Source organism: Bufo bufo, chromosome 6, assembly GCF_905171765.1.
Source record: "Bufo bufo chromosome 6, aBufBuf1.1, whole genome shotgun sequence".
NCBI lineage: Eukaryota > Metazoa > Chordata > Amphibia > Anura > Bufonidae > Bufo > Bufo bufo.
This window is the reverse complement of record NC_053394.1, coordinates 57,948,628-57,973,724: the sequence shown is the minus strand read 5'-3', so window position 1 is coordinate 57,973,724 and position 25,097 is coordinate 57,948,628. Positions and strand designations below refer to the sequence as shown.

Sequence of the window (25,097 nt, the reverse complement as noted above, 5' to 3'; positions counted from 1 at the left end):
ACCATAGACGTCTGAGTAACTCACACAGTGCAGAGTCTAGAGAAGACAAACGCAATCACAGGCAATAACGATAGGAAACAGCTGACTTAAATCTCTCACCTAACTCTAGGATTAGACAAAGAGACAGAAACCTGATTGGCTTAGTTTCCAGTCACACTGACAGGTCCGTAGGCTGGGGCTTGCCTGGTCATCATGGAAACCCTCTCAGTATAGCTGTGCCTAGTGATGCAAGGTGAACTCCTATAACCTTCATTGCTGGGATCGGTGGGGGTCCTAGAGGTCAGACCCCCAATGATTATAAAGTTATGGCTAAAGATGAGCAAATCAATTCTAAACTAATTGAATTTGACCTGAATTATCCAAAAATTCCAGTCAAATCCATAGAATTTTTGTTGGTTTGATTTGGGAGAATTTCTTAAAATGACATCATCCATTTTTCAGATCAGAAGATAGGAAAGATGAAGAAGGAGGATCACATTACCTCAGACAGTGTCTGTGTATATACACCAACAGAGGTATTTACTGCCAAATAGTGAACGGGCAAAAAGAGAAAACATTTTGGGCCATTAAATTTTTTTTATTCTACAGTGGTTTTTTTCAACAGGCTGTTACCACCAACAGACATGCGTTTACCCATAGCTATATATATGTCACTGTTACTTTAAGATTAGTAATACTGATTGCGTTAAAGAGCTTGAGCAAAGCAAACACAGACGGCACTCAGTGGCGTGGTGCACGTGTCAGGGGTCGACTTCCCATACCCATACTAAGAGATTAGACCGACACTCACTGAATAGCAATTATTCATCTTTATTAGTCACATAGAGTACAATTGTGACGCATTTCGGCTCTAATGATGAGCCTTTCTCAAACTGACCTCAGTTTGAGAAAGGCTCAATTAGAGCCGAAAAGTGTCACAATTGTACTCTATGTGACTAATAAAGATGAATAATTGCTATTCAGTGAGTGTCGGTCTTATCTCTTGGTTAAATAGCTTGAAATGAGTTGCTTACACTCTTAGGAGGCACCAAAATGTCATCCCCAACTTTTCAGGGCAATTGGTGCACTTTTGATTTGGGTCAAATTTATACAGACCTGAATCGAATTGCTGAATCTGAATAAAATTTCATGAAATTCTTCATTACTAATTATGACATATCCTCATGAAATGGGAATACCTCTTTATTGGTTTTTCCCTGGCTCAGGGCAGATCCTGGGTATATGCTGCTCTTTATTTCTAGCCTATGTATGAGTGGATCATTCGAGCATTTCCTTGCTCCGATGCTCCCCTTTGTCACGCTGCAATCGCGCAGCGCAAGGATCTGTTTTCATTGTGCAGGTGACGTACCGGGCTTCTCATCACTATGGTAAGCAGAGGCTTCCGTCACTGGCACAAATGGGTGGTCTCTAGCACTGCGGGGGGGCTGTTTTGGAGGTGGGTTCTATGCTACTTTGCAAGGGGGAGCATCGGAGCAAGGAAATGCTTGTAGATTCACACTGAACTATGAATTAACACATGTGGAATTATATACATAACAAACAAGTGTGAAACAACTGAAAATATGTCATATTCTAGGTTCTTCAAAGTAGCCACCTTTTGCTTTGATTACTGCTTGGCATTCTCTTGATGAGCTTCAAGAGGTAGTCCCCTGAAATGTTTTTCACTTCACAGGTGTGCCCTGTCAGGTTTAATAAGTGGGATTTCTTGCCTTATAAATGGGGTTGGGACCATCAGTTGCGTTGAGGAGAAGTCAGGTGGATACACAGCTGATAGTCCTACTGAATAGACTGTTAGAATTTGTATTATGGCAAGAAAAAAGCAGCTAAGTAAAGAAAAACGAGTGGTCATCATTACTTTAAGAAATGAAGGTCAGTCAGTCAGCCGAAAAATTGGGAAAACTTTGAAAGTAAGGGCTATTTGACCATGAAGGAGAGTGATGGGGTGCTGCGCCAGATGACCTGGCCTCCACAGTCACCGGACCTGAACCCAATCGAGATGGTTTGGGGTGAGCTGGACCGCAGAGTGAAGGCAAAAGGGCCAACAAGTGCTAAGCATCTCTGGGAACTCCTCCAAGACTGTTGGATGACCATTTCAGGGGACTACCTCTTGAAGCTCATCAAGAGAATGCCAAGAGTGTGCAAAGCAGTAATCAAAACAAAAGGTGGCTACTTTGAAGAACCTAGAATATGACATATTTTCAGTTGTTTCACACTTGTTTGTTATGTATATAATTCCACATGTGTTAATTCATAGTTTTGATGCCTTCATAGTCATGAAAATAAAGAAAACTCTTTGAATGAGAAGGTGTGTCCAAACTTTTGGTCTTTACTGTATGTAGGCTAGAAATAAAGAGCAGCATATACCCAAGATCACCCCTGAAACCGGAAAACCCTTTTAAGCTGCGCTAACAGGCGCAACCTATGAACAAGGGTGACCCTGTTTTTCGAAGAAAGTAGCTATGTTTTTCTGATGGTGTAAAACGTCTTTAAAAGCAAAGAGTAAATTCAAGCGAACTTCCAAATTTTAAAACCAAGTTTTAAGAATTGTGAGATTATTGTTTCTCTATAGAAAAAGCAAGTTTGAGATAAAAACTGACGATCAAAGCCTTGCCTACCAGCACAACACGATTATCAGTAATTACACATTGCAGTAATCAAATGCAAATACAATTTTAGATTTAATTAAGCAATATACTAGTTTTTATGCTTTCTGACAACTGCTAAATCCTCAAGCTGCTCTCTTATATAAAATGATGAATTCCCAACCATTTACACGTTGTAGCCTTGTTTTAGATTATATCTTTTCATGTATCTGTCTCCCAACCACTAGTTAGAAAAATGGCAGAAAGAAACACCAGGTCTGACCTGGCATTGTATTTAGGCTTGTGCTACACTGCGGGGGAGGGGGAGGGGTGGAGACATTGGCATGATGGTACACAAAAAGGAACAGTTTCAGGAGAAATTCAGCTCTGCTACACCTGCCAAATACCTAAACGGCATTCCTAAGTAATGTGTTGATTGTTGATTGTGTTTTAGTCCAAAATTGAAAGAATATGATTGAGAGAATATGTTTTATGACTAAAGCTAGATTGGATTGCTCTTGGCCAAATGTTTCATTATTAGGCTCCACCTTAAAGATCTACACTTGGCTTCATCAAATGTGCAGATTGATTTAAATGGGAGAGGGGATTAAGCCACTGCCAGACTCCTGTGGTGGCCACTTATCTCTAGTGTCAACAAAAATATCCAGCATTTTGAAATCCAACTTGCTAAAATGGGTAACCCATCTCAGACATTGGTGGAACATCACTAGGATATGCCACCAATGTGAGATAGGTCTAGGTGTGGGACCCAGACCTATCTGACATTGGTGGCATATCCTAGTGATGTTCTACCAATGTCTGAGATGGGTTACCGATTTTAGCAAGTTGGATTTCAATATGCCGATTTTTTTATGCTGCTATCTCCAGAACAGTGACAGAGAGCACACAGTGCAAGCGTGGCCACCCTCCATTCACCACTAAGGAACTTCCAAAAATAGGCACGTGTGCTTGCTTGACTATTTTCGAAACTCCCAAAGCAGTGAAAGGAGAGCACGCCACACATACACAGTGTGCTCTCCTTCACTTTGTTGGTCCTGTTCTGTAGATAGGAGCATGTCCCAGAGGTGTCCCTAGTGATATGCCATGAAGATCTGAGATGGGTATAACCCTGTAACCCCCCTCCCCCCACCACAATATCTGCTATCATGGGGCTTCCAGAGGATAATTAACCAATCCAACTTGAATTGACTTGATTGGCCAACTTTTATTGTATGTGTATTGCTACTGCTTGTTAGAAAAGTTAGAGTCTGAATGAAGGATCACTCTATCTATGACATCCATATACTGTTTTGATGGGACAACAACCTTTTTGGACAACCCTCTCATGGTACACTAATATGCATCCTCAGAAATTCTTCTCTTCTCACCGATATTTCTCGAATGCCTACATTAAAGGGGTTAAGTCCCATGATTAATTAAAAAAATGAAAATCAGACATCATATAGTACATGACTAGATCCAGCCCTGTACCTCACATGAATCCAGAGATCTCTCCATGCATTGCTCTGCTAGATTTATATCAAGCTGACTGCTCAAGGGGAGCGTCCTTTCTCAGGAGACAAATCTTTCATGTGTAGCTCTCTCCCTATCACAGCTCAGAGGAGCTCAGGAGGCTGAAGGATGACACTGAGCATGTGCAGCCTTCCCAGTAAGATGGACAAAGAAATAAGAAAAGAACAAACAGCAGGTGGCGCTATACAGATACATTTTATTGAATAACTCAGTGGCTATACAAAATGTTTAATTACAAGCAATCAAAAAAGTATTCAAATCTGGGTGCTGGTTTGAAAACTGTTGAATATTTTTTGTGGGACAACCCCTTTGAAGAGGACCTTTCATACAATTTTATTAAGGGAGATATAAACCTGTACTTGCGGGGTCCCCCCGCTGATGCTGCCACCCTGCTTGATTTTTCAAAATATGCCTCCTATGCCCCGCCGGATTTCTCCCGCTCAGTATGCTAATACTGCGCATCGGAACAATGAGGAGGAGACTGAGTCTTTCTCCGTGGGTGTCTCCTTCTCCCCTGGCTGTAGCGCTGTCCAATCGCAACGCAGAGCGTCACAGCCAGGGAGGTTTTTTCTCCCTGGCTGTGACGCTCTGCGCTTCATAACCAGCCCATAACCCGTCCCCTTTTTTAACTGGTGTACGTGGCGTGGAAGGGAAAGAAGTCACAGATTTTTCCGCAAATGACCCTTGCAATAAAAATCTGCGCCAAAGATATGCCACTTTTTTGTAAATTAACCCCTTTATGTTTTTTGCAATAAATGAACTCATTGTTTGAATAGAGAAAATGTCTATGCTTCTGTATGGCTACGACAATATTTCCTCCGTTCTATGCGTTTGTCTGTGATTAACATAAAGCAATCTTTCCTTTAATACCCACAATGCTTTGCTGAGCAGGTCAACATTCACCCTCAGCCTCCTATTAGAGTGACTCAGTTCATTCTCATCGGTCTCATTAATCCGCCTTGTTTGTAATTCTATTCCCTTAATCTGGCCAAAGTCTCTATTAAAACCACATTAGTATGGCATCGCCATTTGTTTGCATTTAACCGTGGCTAAATAACTTGTCTGATGGAAAACGAGGATTTGTTGCTGCTAGTTTATTCTTACGGGACTAAGATGGAGCTCGTGCAATGTGTTGTGTGGTGTTTTTTAATTCTTTTGTAGGGAAATCAGGAAGGGATCCCATAGAGGGACAAAGTAAATGCTCTCTTTAATATTTATTCCCACTTTAACGAAAATGTCAAGTGAATAGGAATAAGGAGTAATATCAAGCACAGACGCTCTACAATGTAGGTGCTGTGCTTGGTCTACTATAAAGAGGTTACTGCATTCGTCTGAACGCTGCATCGTCTATAAAAAGTTAATTGGTGATCAGATATTAATGCTCTTTCCTTAGGATCGGTCACCAAGATTTAACATCTGGAAAACTTTTTTAAAGGAACCGAAACAGAGACTTAAAAGTCATTAGGTCCTATAGAAAAACTTGAACAGGTCTCCATTTCGCCGTGTCCACCTTCAGTAGAAAGCTTCAGATCTTAAAAGCTCTAGATTATTTTAGTCTGGATAGTGTTTTAGTCTGGATAGTGCTTTCCATAATACACATGGATGTATGTTGAAAGTGATATCACAATACAAGGATAATGTGCAAAGTCATGTTACAGTACAGAGAGTGCACAGTACAGGAAAAATGCAGATAATAATGTCACAGTACAGGAATCAGTGATGTCATAGTATATCTAATATATAAAGCTGAGTGTGTGTGTGTGTGTGTGTGTGTATGTCCGCTAAAGGAATCCGCACCATTGCATTTACATTCACGAAATTTGGCACACAGGTACATCAGGTGTCCGGGAAGGCTTTAGACCAGGTCTCAGTTCTCTAAAAAATGCATTAGCCAATAGAAGCTTGGTTACATGACCCTTATCATAGAAGCTTGCAGGCCGTTAGCCTCCACATAACACACTTTTATTCCAGGTTTTCATAACAACCCAGCCATTTTTCTTCACTGCTGTCGGAGAGCTTTAAACGAAATCTGTCACCAGGATAATCGCTATTGCAGTAAAGCCATGGCCTAATAGCACTTAGTACCTTATTTCAAGATGTGCCTTTGTTTCAGCAATAGATGTTTTTATCCTCTGAAAATCCAGTTTATTTGGTATGCAAATGAGCCAGTAAGGTGCACAGAGGGGCATCACTCTGCAGGAAGGAGCCCAGACACACGCACTGCCACAATATTTCCACCCTCAAAAGACTTAAAACTCCGCCCCCAGTCCTGCGAAGCCACGCCCCTGATTTGGTTATGCCACGCCCCCTCCCACTCCTGAGTCGACGGGGATTGAAAAAATGAAGGTAAAAATCATCTTCTGTCAGCTGCAGGGGTGGGAGGGAGGGTGACTTTCTCCCTGCAGCTCACACTCAGACAGTACAGTGCTGCTGTCTTACAGTGAGCTGTTCAAAAGGACCCCCCCCCCGATCTGGTTAGGCCACGCCCCCTCCCACTCCTTAGCCGACTGAGATTGAAAAAATTAAACCCCAGTCCTGCGAAAGCCACGCCCCAATCTGGTTAGGTCACGCCCCCTCCACTCCTCAGCCAATAGGGTTTGAAAAAATGAAGGTAAAAATCAACTTCTGTCAGTTGCAGAGGTGGGAGGGAGGGTGACTTTCTCCCTGTAGCTCACACTCAGACAGTACAGTGCTGCTGTGTTAGAGTGAGCTGTTCAAAAGGACACGCCCCCGATCCAGTAAAGGCCACTGTTAAGGGGGTGGGCTGCTGTGGAGGTCCAATGTTAAGGGACAGGGCACTGTGGAAGGGTCAGTGTTAAGGGGTGGGGGGCTGTGGAGGTCCCTGTTTTGGGCCCGGGGTGCTGTAGATGGCACTGCTATAGTGGATAGTGTTGATATCTTTTAACGACACACATAAACATTAAATGAAATAAATAGATTAAATATACCCGAGCGAAGCCGAGTCCTTCTGCTAGTGGATAATAAAGACAATGATGTCACAGTACAGGGATAATAAACACAGTGATGCCACAGTACAGGGATAATAAACACAGTGATGTCACAGTACAGGGATAATAAACACAATGATGTCACAGAACAGTGATAATACACACAGTTATGTCACAGTACAGGGATAATAAACACAGTGATGTCACAATACATGGATGATACACACAGTGATGTCACAGTACAGGGATAATAAACACAGTGATGTCACAGTACAGGGATAATAAACACAGTGATGTCACAGTACAGGGATAATAAACACAGTGATGTCACAATACAGGGATAATAAACACAGTGATGTCACAGTACAGGGATAATAAACACAGTGATGTCACAGTACAGGGATAATAAACACAGTGATGTCACAGTACTGGGATAATAAACACAATGATGTCACAATACAGGGATAATAAACACAGTGATGTCACAGTACAGGATAATACACACAGTGATGTCACAGTACAGGGATAATAAAGACAGTGATGTCACAGTTCAGGCATAATAATCACAGTGATGTCACAGTATAGGATAATACACACAGTGATGTCACAATACAGAGATAATAAACACAGCGATGTTACAGTACAGGAATAATGTATATAGTGATGTCACAGAACAAGGATATTAAACACAGTGATGTCACAAAGCAGGGTAAAGTGCAAACTAATGTCATATTATTGGGATAAAAAATATAATGATGTCACAGCACAGAGATAATTCACATAGTAATGTTACATGGTGATGATGATCTATTCAATAAGGTTAAAGGGCTTATCCCATATAGACATCATATAGTACATGACAATCTTTTTCTAATAAAGCTAGAACCAGCCCTGTACATCACATGGATCTGACGATCCAGAGATCTTCCCATACATCCAATCGCTCTGCTAGATTTATATCAAGCTGGCGGCCCAAATGGTGTGACCTTTCTGCTGCAGCTCAGAGGGCATGTGTTTTTTTTGCTACCGCTCTCCCTGTCACAGCTTAGGAGGCAGCTAAAGGATGGAACTGAACATATGTTTCCAGCTCAGTGAGATACATTTTATTGAGTATCTCAGTGACTATACTAAATTCTTATTAGCATGCAATTAAAGTATTCAGATCCAGGTACTGATTTGAAAACTGCGGAATGTTTTTCACAGGACAACCCCTTTAAGTCACAACATTTTTACAAAGAAAAGTTGAACTTTGATGTTATAAATCAGCTTAGGTGACTGAAACATGGACTGCAGAAGCCAAACAAAGCAACATTTTAATATACTGTAGACCTAATACAAAAATATTTTAGCCCAAAATACACCTAAATCAAAACAATAAGTCTATAGGTGTCTGTAGCCATAAGGACCAGGCCGCTTTTCACCTTCCTAGAACAAAGGGACGGCTCTAGGTAAAGCCTAATGTCCCCTTTGACATATTCTCCAAATCAGCACCATTTCTTCACAATGTTGTGTAGGAATTGCCGCAAACTCCCATCAATCACTTGAATTCCGCCCAGTACTTGGTTGGAATCAGCGCGGTGTCTGGTAAAACCCAATGACGTGGTCCTTTCTCTCTCTCAGGTTTTGGGGCCCAGTGATTAATACTGATTAGACATTTCAGTCAGCCACAGGGAGCCATGTCTGCGGCTCTAGTGACTGACTGGGGGTGGGAGAAGCCTCAGTCAGTTGCTGTAGTTCACGACCAGACAACGCAGTGCTACTGTCTGAGCGTGAGCTACTGCAAGGGTGGACATCCCTGTGTCCGTCCAGGCCCTGCGCCGGACGGAGGACAGGGAGCCAGAAAACCGGACTGTTCGGGCCTAAAACCGAACGTCAGGCCACCCTAGTTGCTAGGGTCTCAAAAGATCTAGGGCCCAAGCCCCAATGAATATGGCCCAGTTCTCTAAGTGGCCCCCTCCTCCCCCTGCACACCTCATTTTGCTGTACTTGCTATACAGCAGCACATACCTGTCACATCCAGGGCCTCCAGGTGACGCCTCCACCGATGTAGATCTTCTTTGTCCTCATCTTCTCCCTTCGGTCCGGACAACTTCTCTTAGCCGCCTTGTCTCTGCAGAGTGCGATATACAGACATCTTAGCTTCTTCATATTTCTATCATCATCCCCCAACCTGGAGTCCCCACAGTGTTATCCTGCTGCTCACTGTGCTCCCCAATACCCCCAAATACTATCCTGAATAAAAATGTGTGCCCCCCATAGTAATAGTGCTCCTTATAGTCCCACCAATAGTAATTCCCTTCTAGAATGCCCTCATAAGTAATACTGCCCCTACAGTGCTACCAACAGTGATAATGCTCCCCAAGAATGCCCCCATTAGTAATACTGCCCCCTACAGTGCCCCCAACTGTGATAACGCTCCCCAAGAGTGCCCCCATTAGTAGAAGATCCCTCCAGTATTAATAATACCATCACAGAGCCCCCAGTAGAAATAAGGCCCCCTATTGTTCCCCCAGTGGTAATAAAGCTATTTACAGACCCCTCAGTAGTAATAAGGCCCCCCATAGTGCTCTTAGTAGAAATAAGGCAGATCTATAAGTCCCTCCTATAGAGCCCCCAGTAGTAATAAGAACACCTATAATGTCCCCTGGATTTGCAGTGCCCCCTGTAGTTATATTCCTCACTCCACCATACAGCCCCCTCCAAAATACAGTCCCATATAAATAACATCACCCCCTCCCCAGCCGCCTCCAACATGCAATCCCAAGTAAACATCACCCACTCGAAATTCAGTCCCATGTAAGGCTACTTTCACACTGGTGTTTTGGTTTCCGTTTGTAAGATCCGTTTCAGGGCTCTCACAAGCGGTCCAAAATGGATCAGTTTTGCCCTAATGCATTCTGTATTGAAAAGGATCAATGCATCAGTTTGTCTCCGTTCAGTCTCCATTCCGCTCTGGATGCTGCTTGCAGCCTTTTGGTGTCTGCCTGACGATGCGGAGTCAAACTGATTCGTCCTGACACACAATGTAAGTCAATGAGGATGGATCCGTTTTCACTGACACAATATGGCACAATAGAAAACGGATCCGTCCCCCATTGATTTTCAATGGTATCCAAGATGGATCCATTTTGTTACAGATAATACCAATGGATATGTTCTGAACGGATGCATGCGGTTTTATTATGTGAACGGAAGCGTTTATGCAGATCCATGACGGATTCCCACCAAACGCGAGTGTGAAAGTAGCCTTAATAACATAATTCCCCCCACCAGCCACCTTTAACATACAGTCCAATGTAAATAACATCGCTCCCTCAACATTCAGTCCCATGTAAACAACAAAACTCTCTCCTACAGCCGCCATCAACATACAGTCCCATGTAAATAACATGACCCCCCTCCCCAGCCACCTCCAACACACAGTTCCATGTAAATAACATCCCTCCCTTCAGCCATAACATACAGTTCCAGTTAAATAACCACAACTCCCAGCATTGCTCTGCCTCTCCCTTCACTTACCTCTCCTCATGTACAGACATCACCACAGCCTCCTCCCCCAGGACTCTCCTCTTCACTGCCGTCCTCTCTTGCACTGGTCACATGATGGTGACATCATTGCAGGTCCTTCTCAACCACTGCCTGTTTTACTGGTCACGTGACCTGTGATGTCACCACAGGTCCTTCAGCTCTTCCAGTGCATTAGATTTAATTGTATTGCCGTCCTGAGGAGGGCAATACAGTTGTATCTAGCAGGCAGGATTTTCAGGGCCTGGGACAAAACATCAGAGGTCTAGGCCCCGAATGTTTTAACCTAGCAAGGCCCCTGACGGCAACTTAACCTGAATACCAATATAGTATATCTTCCATGTACTTTATAATTTAGCTATAATATCCTGCTAACATTCAATGCTGTGCCTGTGCCGTTCATAGTGCGCCCTGCGCTGGTGAATGGCAGGAAAAGTGTAAGGCATATTGGTACACCATAGACTATTTCCAGGGTGCAGGTGCCCACAGAGAGGTCTCTGAGTGTCGCCTCTGGCAATCGTGCCCAGTGTCGGACTGTGGTGCCTAGAGCCCACCAGTAAAATTTATTTTGGGGGCCCACCATACGGATACATTCAAATTTTAACTGCTCACACAGCAGCAAGATGCTACCAGATGATTGAATGCAGCAACTTTGAGAAGGTAGGTCCTGGGGAGAAGAGGACACCGACTACCTTTCCTCTGTACCAAGAAATCATCTCAGCTTTGATCATGTCTAGAATAAACTGGGGAGTTTCTGAAATAATCTATCACGTTTTTTATATGAACATAGGCTGGTTGAGGGGCTGTACATTGAATATATGTATGTAGTACAGTAAGTCTAATCTGTTATGTGCCACTTGTGCTGGGGGTGGGAGACTAGGGGCCAACCTTGCTCAGGGGCCCACCAGGGGATTCACCTGTACCACTGTAGGCCAGTCCGAGCCTGCCTGTGCCATAGGTTCGCCACCACTGCTATAGAAACACCATGAACATTTTCAGCTGCACATGGAGCTGTATTATGGTCTCCTGAGGTATTCATATCAAAGACATATTGACTAGGACTTGCCATCCTTAATTTTTCTTCGGACTGGAGGTCCCGATGATCGGACTACTACTAATAATGATAATGTATCCAATGTCTCCAGTGACTCTTTTATAATAGCTTATTACACATAAAAACTGAATACCTGGTGTGTTTTTTCGTGTTCTTGCTTGCCGTAGTTATTGCATGATACATAGCTCCGCACTATCGTCAGATTGATACACAGCATTTTACGTCATGCTGGCTTCTTGAGTGTAATTGTGATACAGAACCTCAGCGTTTACTCTTAGCATATACAAACTATAATTCTCCAGTGTAGCCATAAACACTATTTATCATTCACAGGCGAGGAAAAGAGATGAAATTTACACTTGGGATAATTACTACTGTAATTATGAAAAAATCTTTTCTTTGATTCCGTGTATATTCAAGTCGAGGGCAACTGTAATGGGACCATTAATTGTCGAGCTAATAGCAAGGAGCTAAATTGTAATTTCAGCGCTTGATTAAAACACATAGGAGAAAATATTATTCATTCCAATAAAATAAACAGTAGTGTAGGTGAACTAGAATTGGTCATTAACAGAAATCAATAGTCGAGTGCGAATTTGCTGACAGAGAGTTCACATTTATTTATTATAATAAAAAAAAAAAAATGTCCGATCGCTACGTGCCTAATTACCTGATAAGGATCAGCTTGCTTGCTAAACAAGACCGAATAACCCATAACTAAGGTGGACATAAATAAAGCTCGGTGTTGAAATTATGACTAAAATGTTACCGGCTGCTAATCCAATTTACATGAAGTATCTCTTGGAAAAGAAGGAGTCACAAGGCTGAAAACTCCCAGGGGCATCCAATTATAGTGCAAGTCTAAGAGTGACATGACAAATACACAAGTCAATAAGCCAGAACAATTGATCGGAGCGGTTTCCGAATCATTAGCGAACGTTGCAGATCTGCATCATTTTAATGGAGTCATGAGAACGCTCCAGGGTTCAGACTGGTAAAGGAGACCTTATCAAGGCCTATTTGAGAGGACAAATCCTTTTTGACACAGAAACGGCCATTCCTTAAACTATGGATGTACAATTGTATTAGCTACAAAAAAGACTAAAACAAGATTTTTTATAGGACTTCTATGAACTTATGGACTAGCCATGTGAGAATATTGAAGTTCTCTGTCAGGATTGGACTAGAGCTTTCTCGAAACCCATCATAGAAGCAATTATTAGGGCCAACTTAACCTATACAAAATGTAGTTGCTTTCATGTTTATTTGTATCATTAACAGAGTTACAATGACCTTTTTGGACAACCCATCATGGTACACTAATAGGCTTCCTCAGATATTCTTCTCTTCTCACCGATATTTCTCTAATGCCTACATTAAAGGGGTTATCCCATGATTAATGTAAAAAGTTTAAATCATAAGTAAACAACAATCTCTTTCTAACAAACTTAGAACCAGCCCTGTACTTCACATGGGTCTAGAGATCTCCCCAATTATTGCTCCAAATGTTCTGCTAGATTTATTTCAAGCTGGCAGCTGAGGTGGTGTGTCCTTTCTCAGGTAGAGTGTTCTTTCTGCTGCAGCTGGTAGCAGTTGAAGGATGGAACTGAGCATGTCCGTCCACCTCAGTGAGGTAGACAGAGAAATAAAAAAAAAAGAAGAAATAGGTGGCGCTATACAGATAGATTTCATTGAATAATTCAGTGGCTAAAGTATTCGGATCCAGGAGCTGGTTCCAATACTGTAGAATATTTTTTGTGGAACAACCCCTTTAAAGGGGTTGTTAGAGTTATTCAAAAGGCTTCCCAAAGGCAGTAACTGCTTACGCTGCTGGTCTGGTCCACCCCATCAAGCTTTGTTGACTTGCCACCAGCCACAGTGATTTGCTGGGGACTGGAAGTTTGGTGGAGATTAGTGGCAAAATTCAAGGTTCAAACTACACTATCTGACTGATCAACCCATTGCTCAAGCCCCATCATCTCTAACTTTTGTATAACAAAATTTATTTAGTGTATACTGCCACAACAAAGTTTGAGGAATTTTATCTAGTCCGTATTTTTTTTCAGATTGCACATGGACCCATTCATCTCTATGGGGCCACAAAAAAATGCAGCCAGACCAGCACACGAATGTCATCCATGAGCTGTCTGCATCCATGCGCATCCATGACTCAAATTATAGAACGCATCCTGTTCTTGTCCGTTTTGTAGACAAAAATAGGCATTTTGACAAAGTGGCCCGAGAAAATGAGGGATGCACGTGTCCAGTATCGTGAATGTAGCTTTAGAAGGAGTCTTTCACCTACAGAATCGTTTTCAAAGTACGGATACCTTAACCTGGAGTAGATGCCCCAATAACATAACCTTTCTTGTGACGATCCGGTCCTCTACTACTGAAAAATTATTCTTTTTATTTTTATGCAAATAAAGTTTTTAGTGCACCATGGATGGGGCTGCTTAGTTTGGTGCACCATGGCTCTGCTTTAACACTGCCTAGTGCCTCCCCTTCTTGTTAGATTGACAGTCCCTTGGATTTCAGAACTGCTAGAGATAATACAAGGGAAGCCAGATACACTGAACAGAGCGGCCCTTCCCATGGTTCACCGAAAACATTATTTGCATATACTCTACGTGATTGTATACCACAACTTACTCTATACTGGTATTTTCAAATCTCACACTTTAGAATAATCAGGGTATGACCTTGGCCCAAACCACTGTCACGATGGGGAGTTGGGGAAACCCCCCACTGTACATTGATCCATGGTGGGATATGCCAATAGGCCTGGATACCAGGATAAGGGGAGCAGGACACCTCCCCTGACACTCCCTCCCCTCAAAGCCCTCCCCAAAACATAACGGGGAAAAAAGGTGGAGGACCCAACATAAAGGGGAGGAAAAAAAAGTACAGAATCAGTGTCAGCACGTCCCTCAAAACTGCCGCCAGCACACTTAGAAAGGACAAGGGGACACACTACACAAGCAATGGTACACAACCATGGCAACCACCTGTTACCAAGAACCGTGCCATTACCAGTAACTCCCGTTTCACCCTCCCTCCGGAGGACAAGCAAGTATGCCAGAAACAGAAGGCGATACAAGCTGCACCCACTTCCACAGGCAATAAATAGAGTGGCCTTTGTTGAACCATATAATGATGAATGATGGGATATGCCACTAGGCCTGGTTACCAGGATAAGGGGAGCAGGACACCTTCTAACTCCACCCATATCCTATCCCTGACCTCCTAACTGTATGAGCCGGCCTCGATGGTAGGGGGGCTCATACTCCGTAACCTCCGGCCCTACTAACCCTGGAGATCCCTGGAAGTAATGTCAGGGCTAGGAGACGATACGGATGAACCAGAGTCTCCCACAGGCCTAGCAACCAGTAGCAACAGGGAAAACAACAACACTACAATCATGTTCTAGAGCGGGTCCACCTGACCCCTGGAACATCACCACAACTGTAGGAATCCCCATAGAAACACATAAACAGAAAAGACAGAGATAAACCAAGAGTGTCGTCAGGTAAGAACCCAGAGACAGGAATCCCAACTGGATAACAAGCTCTGGGACACATATTTACCTGCCGCAGCAACGGGAAGAAAGATGCTCACTGCCTAGACTTGTGGTTCACCCCTCCGGGAAACCATGGAGCCCACTTCCGCAGGCTGGTGGTCAACGCTGTTCCCCCTCTGAGGAACACAGAAGCCCCCTCACCGGAGGCACAACACCCAGGGTAACGCCTTGCATACATGCTGAACATAAAACACCAACTGACCAGACATGTAACAACGACAAGACGAGACAACACACCCTGAACATTAACTCACACCAAAAACCACACAGGTAAGGTAGGGGAAAGAAGGATAGAAAGGGAAGACAAACTATGTTCAACAAGGTGGCCCTCAAGCTGGACTGATGGAAAGGTCCAGGATGGCAGCATAACTGAAGCCCCACGAGAAGCTGAAGTCAACTCTGACCTCAGGCTCCAAACACCAGTACTATAAGAGCCAAGAGGCCACACCCAGCTCCACCTTGCACACACCTTAACCCCATACACACCAGAAATGGGAAGGGAATCAGATTTAAAGGGATAGTGTCAACACATGCTACAAACTACACGTTGCCACCAGCCACAAGCATGCACGGCAAAAGTGTAACGGTCCACTACCACAGCCGTGACAACCACCTTGCATGAATGTTCCTGGACCAACAAAGCACCAGTGGCCGAAAGCAAGACCATTTAGAGTATGTAATAGTATAAAATATGACCGAGGCTGTTTCAATAGCTCTTTAACGCCTACTCTACTAGGTAGAATGGTTATAGATATGGATGTAGCACCATAAGCACTGTACAGTTGTAAAATGTGAGATTAAAGTGCAATGCATTATAAGTTGTTTGACAACTCACTGTTCATGGGTTTCAATTGTTAGTGGAATTTTATTGACAAGATTTTGAGTTATTTTATTGACACAACCTACCGTATGAGGGTCATATCTAAATGTCTACCAAACATTCCCTCTAAGGAACATGTTCATAATATAACCTATAATAACTGAAAATGTGTATTTTGAATCAGTTTATTAGTTGTTTTTTTTTATCCTCTGGGTCTTCAAGCTTGCCCAGTTGTTCCAGAAGACGTATCTTACTTGGAATCCACTCAATAGATGTTTGCTATTCTACGCTTGTGGTTCACATGGCTGAGTATCATGGCTAAGCTAGTGTTTTGGCACAGACCATGAAGCTGAGTACATTTAATTTTATAACATATTCATTGAAATAAGCTGATAAGGCCAAAAAACAAATAGTCCAAAACAGCAATAATGGCTAGAAAAGTATAAAATAACAGGCAGATATTTTTGGGCCGGCAATGGAAGGGTCAAACTGGGCAGTTGTCCAGGACTCGTCAATATGAGGACAAAATTATTTTTCTTTGTAAATTTTCCACCAGAGTCCTTGTCTCTTTTCCTTTATATAACATCTATTAAGATATCAGTTCTATCCTTTGCATATAGGCAGCCTAGTCCTTGTATTGCAATGCAGTTAACTGGTAATGTAATTAAAGAGGTTCTACACTTTCTTCCTTCTTAAGCTTTACTTCTTAGACAGGTCCCTTGACAAAAAGTTGACCACAAAGCGTCCCCTTGCTTGTACCTCCAGTGATGGGCTGTGGGGAAACTTGACAGTAAGTGTCTAATTTACCTACAGCGCCACCCCAAGGGAAATTAAGCATTGCATAGTACCTATTCAAAAGAATAGGTTGTTTTTGTAATGCAGAACAGAACAGGTCCTCCAGACTAAGAAGCTCTTTATAATCATACTCGCCTCTAAAGGACTAAAGGTTTATCAGCTGTCAGGAGTTTAGAGATAAGGGCTACACATCCTACCCAAAAATATTTGTAGTCCAAAGTGAGTAGAATGCAATAATTACCCTCCCCCCCTTAACATCCTCTTTGCTTGGACCTTTAGAACAGCAGACACTCTCAATTAACTTTCTCAGTTGGACCACCACTGTGACCAGAGAGAGCCCCCTGTAGTGGTTTAGAGAACCAACTTTACACTAATCCCTGCAACAATCTTTTGTGGGCATCTGTATCTAGGTCTTACAAGAGAACATACTGCCTTCCAAATTCTACACCTACTATTATAGTAAAGATTACATTGTAGTTAAAATGTTCCTCTCACCAAAAATACATTACCCATCTCTATATGAGGTCTTAAAATATTTGTGTTGACTGCTACAGAAGGACAATGTTATGTATTTTATTTTCAATGGTATAATACCGCTGAAATGAAAAAGAACAGTCAAGAATCCTAAAAAAAAGTTTTCTATGAATATTGTTAAAAAATGCAGTACCCCTTTCTCATGAAAGTATCCATTTAAAGATCCAATTCTCCATTCCATCTCCATAATGCAAGTCTCTATGATTTACCGTGAACCTTGATACTGGTGAATAAATCCTATCATCTCTGTTTTGGTAAGCGGTCAAACTACAATGTGGTAAATTAGGCTCAGAACACCAGAAGAGCTTACAGTTGCTTGTCAGCTAAGAAACCAGAAAGCTGTTATTGGAGAAACAAATTCACATCATGCATAATGCTTTCCCTTAAAACTGGGCCAAGACTGGCCCATCAGTGTAAAACAGGATCCTCTGGAGGGCTGTGGATCTCACAATAAACGCCAAATGTCAACCAGAAGCCAATGGTATTTTAAGAGGATTTGGAGCCTATTCACAAATTTCTTCTATGAATGTAATATGATATGACCTGAGCGGACAATAATAACAGAATTATTTAGGATGTTAATCAAAAGTTGATTCATAGATTGGAGGATCTAAGGTACACTGACACTGCTTACTTGCTCTGTCCTGCTCTCCTCCAAGCCGAGCTGGTCCTGGATGCTGGTGCTCGCTGCAGGCCATGGCCTGTATGCTCTCAGTACAGCCTTTGTCTTGTGCTATAGGGTGCACACATGCTACCTCTTGGGCCAGAGTGTGTACATCTGAATTCTTCCCTAGCCAATGGCTGGTCATCCCTGGGTACTTAATACACTCTCCACAGTGGAAAGGTGCCTGAGCTTTAGGTTTCTAGTGTCTAGTATTCCATCAAAGGTTTTATATTCTGTCTGACTACCAAGTACTGAAATACTGCCTGACAATCAACTCTGACTTCTAGCCGCTTAACCTTAGCCTGCTTCTCGGATTTCCCTACTGCCACTTGCCCTGACCTCAGACTTGTCTCGCGGATACACTTGTAAGCTACCTGCCCTGACTTTAACCTGTCTCCAGAATATGCATATTGCCCAAATCCTTGGTGCTTTGCACCTGTGTCTCTGACCCCAGTGGGATTATCTTACAAGGTAAGGACCTGGTAGCTTCCGCACAGCAAGTCCAGATCCCAGTATAGGGGTTAATGGGTGAATACCGGGGCACTGCCAGGATAATGCCCAAAGCCAAACTGGTTAGTTGGTACAGTGGGTCCACACCTACTGCCTATAATAATATAATAGTAGGTTCCTAATAGACAACTTTTAGCTTTGATTGTGTTGAGATGGCATCCAATAGACATATCTTAAGCATTGCTTGATTCATTACTGTGCTTAGAGATGTTACTTTACTAAGCATGGTTTTGTAAATTAAATTTGTCACTGAATATAAAACGACATATTAGATTTGGTACAGTATGACATACTGTATGGCTATCAATATTAGACTTGGCATTAAAAATGGAAAAGCGTATTACACTTGGTGCAAGATAAAACTCGGTAGAGAAGATATCACCATGAATATTAGACTTGGCACAAGATATGATTTTTTTTTAGATGAGACTTGGCGGTAGATATATTTTCTCCAAATTTGTTCTGGCTCCTCATATATATACTTGTTCTGCATTTTATATTGGCCACTTAAATATTACGTATCTCATGTCTAATGTATCACCGAACATTGCACATGGCTCATTAGTTGAGGCTTTAGGCTCATCAAACAGCAAAAATCTCAACATATCCTAGGTTTTTGTTGTGATCTGAAGACATCACAGAGCCATAGGATAGATGCTTGACTTGCTCACATCTGTCTATGCTCACATATCTGTACCTCCCTTAAAGAATAATAGAGATTGTCTGACAAATACACAGTGTCTGCTGGCTTATTTATAGGTTATGGGAAGGGAGGGACACCATGTCCTTAAAGGGGTTTTCCGGGTTTGCTTCAAGAATGTTTAAAACAATCATTTATGAAAGTAGCAGTAATTTTATAATGCATTTCTATTAACTTTATTGCTACTATTTCCCATTCTGGGCCATGATCCAAGACTATGTCAATGCACCTCTTTATTTCCTGCGATGTTATGTGCATGGGCGGGGCAGTGAAAGGGGAGTGTCTGTAAGTAACTGGGTGGGAGGAGCTATAAGTTATCTGAGTGTTGTTAGCGGCGTTGTTGGAGCTGGATAGAGAAAGGAGAAGTACATCACGGGTTTGGTTGGAAACAAGAAGTGCTACATACAGGATGGAAACCAAACAGAGGGATTGGTTTGTATGCTGGAAATGGGTCAGGAAATAAAAAAAATATATAATAATAATTATAAATCATGGGGAAGATGTACATGAGGAAAGCAACTACATGAGCATATCTGTTAGAAATCAGAGTGAAAAATAATCTAAATAAAATAATTAGTAACTTATATACATTGAATCACTGATCCTAGAGGTGGCCAAGAGCATCAGACGAAAGTTGGTCAAACTGCTGATTTTGACCAGCTATCTAATGTGTATAGGAGCATCACGCCTCTCCCCCAATGAGGAACGTTGGGGAAAAAAAAGGGTCAGGCACGTAAAATTTCAATCCATTTGTTCTCGAGGGGGAAAAGTCGCCGCCAGAAGTGGCTGACAGCGACTCCTCTCCCCTATTGCGAACACATACAGTACAGACCAAAAGTTTGGACACACCTTCTCATTCAAAGAGTTTTCTTTATTTTCATGACTATGAAGGCATCAAAACTATGAATTAACACATGTGGAATTATATACATAACAAACAAGTGTGAAACAACTGAAAATATGTCATATTCTAGGTTCTTCAAAGTAGCCACCTTTTGCTTTGATTACTGCTTTGCACACTCTTGGCATTCTCTTGATGAGCTTCATTCTGAATGGATAAGGATCAGTTGGCTCCGTTGCGCCTCCATTCCGCTCTGGAGGCGGACACCAAAACGCTGATTGCAGCGTTTTGGTGACGATGCAGAGCCAAACTGATCCGTCCTGACTTACAATGTAAGTCAATGGGGACGGATCCGTTTTCACTGACACAATATGGTGCAATTAAAAACGGATCCGTCCCCCATTGACTTTCAATGTAAGTCAGGACGGATCCGTTCTTTTTTTTGAAAGAATAATGCAAACGGATCCGTTCTGAACGGAAACAAGCGTTTGCATTATCACTGATCCGCACCGAATGCAGGTGTGAAAGTAGCCTAAGGGTATATCTTTTCCGGCACTGAGATCCGTTAAAAGGGCTCAACGCCGGAAAAGAACTGCTCAGGCATATCCCCATGAATTCTGAATAGAGAGTAATCTGTTCAGGATGCATCAGGATGTCTTCAGTTCAGTCATTTTGACTGATCAGGCAAAAGATAAAACCGTAGCATTCTACGGTTTTATCTCCGGCCAAAAAAACTGAAGACTTGCCTGAATTAATTTTTTCCATAGGAATGTATTAGTGCCGGATCCGGCATTCAAAATACCGGAATGCCGGATTCGTCCTTTCGGTCTGCACATGCGCAGACCGAAAAAAAGGTGAAAATAATAAATGCTGGATCCGTTTTTTTCCGGATGACACCGGAAAGACGGATCCGGCATTTCAATGCATTTTTCTGACTGATCAGTCTTACAAATGCCATCAGTTGGCATACGTTTTGCCGGCGACAGAACTGCTTGCCGGATCACTCTGCCGCAAGTGTGAAAGTAGCCTAAGGCGTAAGGCTAGACCGGAATTCTTCAAGAATTCCTTGCTGATTAAATGTCTACACATGCTTCTAAAATGAGGCACAATATTCTGTCATTGCTGCTGGAGGAAAATATCTATGTAGAACGGCACCATACGGTGCTATGTTGAGTACCTCCACGAGATGCCTCCTTTCAGGACCATATTACCTACAAACAATCTACCAGACAGGCTCTGCCTTGTGTATGAGACCCCAGTGTCCCACAATATATAATAGAAGCTGGGGTGTGTCTACTGACACGTGTTGCTTTTTGCCAATATCAACCAGCAAAATCATGAATGCAGCTCTGGAGTATAACATATTCTGCATTTTAGGATCAATACAAGATAATTACTGCAATATAATTATAAAGTAACTCAGTGTTTTATACATTCTATACATAAACGGTAATATGGCTCTCATAGGAGAACATATGACTTGCCCTTTAAATTATTCTGTTTTGTTTATTTATTTAGCAATAGAGATAAGCAAATTGATTGTAAATGAATTTGATCCGAATTTCAAGTAAAATCGAAATTCCAATTTTTGATGATTTGAATAAATACCATTCAATCACTGGTAGACAGTTGCAGCTAAAAAACGAAAACTTTTCACACGATTTAAAAAATAATAATAATTACCCAAAAGTTTGAGTTTACCCATAGCCATAGCCATAATGAGTGTTGAGTGAATCAAACCCAACAAAGTGGAATTTGATCCAAATTTTGGGATAAATTCAATTTTCTGCAAAGCCAAATTTCCTCATGCTTCGTGGTAATGAATACATTTTACCTGAAATCATACCTGCTCCATTTGCTTGCGATGTGCTGGCCTCCGCCATCTTGATTGAGGATCTTGAACGAAATCCTGGTGCGCAGTGACCTATGACGTCACCACGCTGGCCACCAAGATGGAGGCGACTGGCCCATCGCGAGCAAATGAAGGAGGTAAGTATGAATTAATTTATTGTTCTGTTAATTTTACACTGTGTTTTTCAGATGTATGAACGCGGCATCTAAGTTGTACAAAGACGGCAAAGCAGCCAAATCGAATTTGCCAAAACTTTGCCCATCTCTAGCCTTAAGTATAATGGTGGCTTGGCATTAAAGATCGTGAAATGAGTTACATACCGCCCTAGGAGGCCCCAGAGTGTCATACACAACTTTTCGGACACTTTCGATCCGAGTTACATTTATTTGGATCCGAAACGCCCGACCAACTGGGCTGAATCGAATTCGGATTGAATTTCAAGGAATTTGCTCATCAGTACTTAGCAAGCATTGTAAGTAACCTGTATGGATAGCTGTACAGACCAATTCCTTTCTCTTTTTCAAGTACTTTGACCTTTATTTCTGTTAGATTTTCAACGTTTTGGTTCCTGACAACCACCTCAGTTTTTCAATAATGTGATCCGACGAGTATTTTTACAAGAGGATGCGGCACAGAAATACTCGTCTGACACTCGGCTTTCTCCAGCAAATGAGCCTCAGCTGCAGCAGTGGATCCAAGTTAAATTTAGCTCCATTCAATGGGGCCAATCCTCGGCTTTTCCATGCATGCGATTATTTTTTTTCTGCCACTTGGACAAAAATCCACGCAGATTTTTTTCCACACCCTGTGAATGGGGGATAAAATTCCCCATTCATTTGCATCGGATGCGGAATATTAGCAGATCTGATGAGGATTTTAGAGTCAGCAATAGAGATAATGCACATAAACGATACAATACATTTAACATTTCAGTTTGCACAATCCGATGGAGAACGGAAGATAATTCGATTACAATACGCGTAATATAATGAACGCCAAATGCTCCATAGGTAAATGCTGTAATAAATTCTGCTTCACCAATATTCTGCTTAGCACTCGCACTATGTCATCGTGTTCACAACCAGACAGGCTCCACTGAGCCAGATGAAAACTATGTAAATTAGCCATGTGTGCAACGCAACTGGACACCTTAAAATCCGGAACTCAGTGGGAAACCTTACAGACCCCAATCAACGTAAATTGAAATAAACGCCAATGTCAACCGATAAGTATTCTAGCTGCATCTTAAAGGAAAATTAACTTGCAGCAAGTAGGGGGGGCTGGCACATTGCCACGAACCACAAGGACTATCATACTGAGCCTTGTCGTTCCACAGCAGCTGGTGAGCTACGGGTTGACTTGGTCCATTTTAATGTATAGATGGGATGTACTAAGATTTGCGCATGTCCATTGTGCATCCTGTATTTTTTTAAATATTTTTTTGCTATGGATGACCATCCCGTAAGCTCAGAATCAATTTGGTTTTCCCTAAAGTAGACAGCAATAATCACATGGATATAGTCCTCGGCTTTGGTGCCAGCCCCCTGTGATGATTGGCTGACGTCTGTGCTCTATGTGACTGCAGCAGCTTGGAATTCTCTGCACACGTCTTCACCATCTCACCGTTGTCTGAGCCTGTCCTTTTCCAAAAGCATAAAAAGGCGACCTTTAACTTATTAGAACCTGCCGATGCCCAACGAGCCTCTTAACCCACTGCATCGCATTATGCATTCTTGAAAATGACAATACCAGAAAAAAAAAAAAAACCTTCCCCAGAAGGGCTCTTCTTAAAATCCCTGATGGCCCCATAAACACAACACTAAAATAATAAGGGAATCATCTAGGCTTATTATTAACTTAAATGTTCTCTTCCTGCTCCCCGGTGGGATAACTTTCTATGGAGAGATAGTAAAAGACTGCAGTGAACCCCATCCACGCAGCCAGCTTCCATTAGAAAAGAGAAATGGTTTTTTTTTTTAGCATCTGCCACCAAGGCACTTATTGCAGCTCTAGGCACATCCATCGGGCAAGGGCATGTCCTCTTGAAAGTGGACCTAAATTCTCTCCTTCCACCATTTATTAAATGATTCAACATTGCGGTATCCCTGCAACTAATTAGTATGATCAACACAGTGCAAGACAGGAACAAAGCAGACAACCATCTCGGGTGCAGTCCTGCAATGTGGAACTGCCTGATGTTAATCAATCAAGCCTCAGCTCCTGTGCCGAGGCCATTCACAGATAACAAAAGCCATGCAAAGTCATTGCCGTCTAGACCGTCCAGTCCAGTAGGGGTTAAAAGAGTGAAAGTCACCCAGTCGAGCAAGCTTCACTCATTCAACACCTATCCACACTTTTTTTTAACGCAGGGAATCAAATGCAAAATGAAAGAGTGTTCCCTTGCCATCACCGTACAGTCCACTGAACAATTATTGGAAATTTTTTTTCCGCCCGTCGCCGTTCGAGTACTCACCATTAGCACGGCAAAGTTACCGAAGTGAGTGCACTGAATGGTGGTGATGTTGGCAGTCGAGGTAATTATGTGGCAACCTTCTCCGCACCAGCCCCCATGTCCATCAAGAAGGTCAAAATCCCAAAAGGCAGCGATAGGGTTTATACCACTTGTAAAGTGTCTCAGGGCTATGGTCAATGGACGACTGAGATTTCCAAAATTGTACCCATCTGCAAAAAAAAAAAAAAAAAGAGCAAATAATACGGGTTTTAGGGTTGATCGGTCAATCTCAACATTTTACACCCTGTCCATTGCCCTAAGAACCGTAGGCTGGAGGTGGCTACAGGCTCTACAAGGCTTGGCTTCCAGTCCGAAAAGTTTTATGTTAATTGATGACACTTTTAATTGTCATGCCGTCAGCCTCGAGCTCACCTCCGGTTTTTACAAACGAACTCTACGTCTTATGTAACCATCCGGAGTCCTATCATAGTCCCTTAAAACGGAAAGCATGGAGGTTTAGCATAAGCCGTTGCTCTGTCTGCAGCAGCTGAGGACGGCTCTTCTCGTACACCTGGTCGAACTGCATGAATGGGCATTAATATGCAAGAAGCAGGGTACTACCATTCATATTTACAGTACTGCGATAACTTTCCTCCTTAATGCAGCATCCTCCTGACATTCGGCTCCTGAGCCGCCTGTCCACCATC

General features: G+C 42.4%; 1 protein-coding gene across 2 annotated transcripts in view; it reads right to left on the bottom strand.

The window, feature by feature from the left end:
- The window catches only part of ADGRA1 (adhesion G protein-coupled receptor A1), a 926,644-nt gene that overhangs the window by 260,303 nt on the left and 641,244 nt on the right, over positions 1-25,097 (bottom strand). For both annotated transcript variants that reach the window (XM_040434818.1, XM_040434819.1), the window contains one exon: positions 24,412-24,620. In XM_040434818.1, the coding sequence (XP_040290752.1) occupies positions 24,412-24,620 (209 nt within the window). The remainder of the gene's footprint in view (positions 1-24,411; positions 24,621-25,097) is intronic.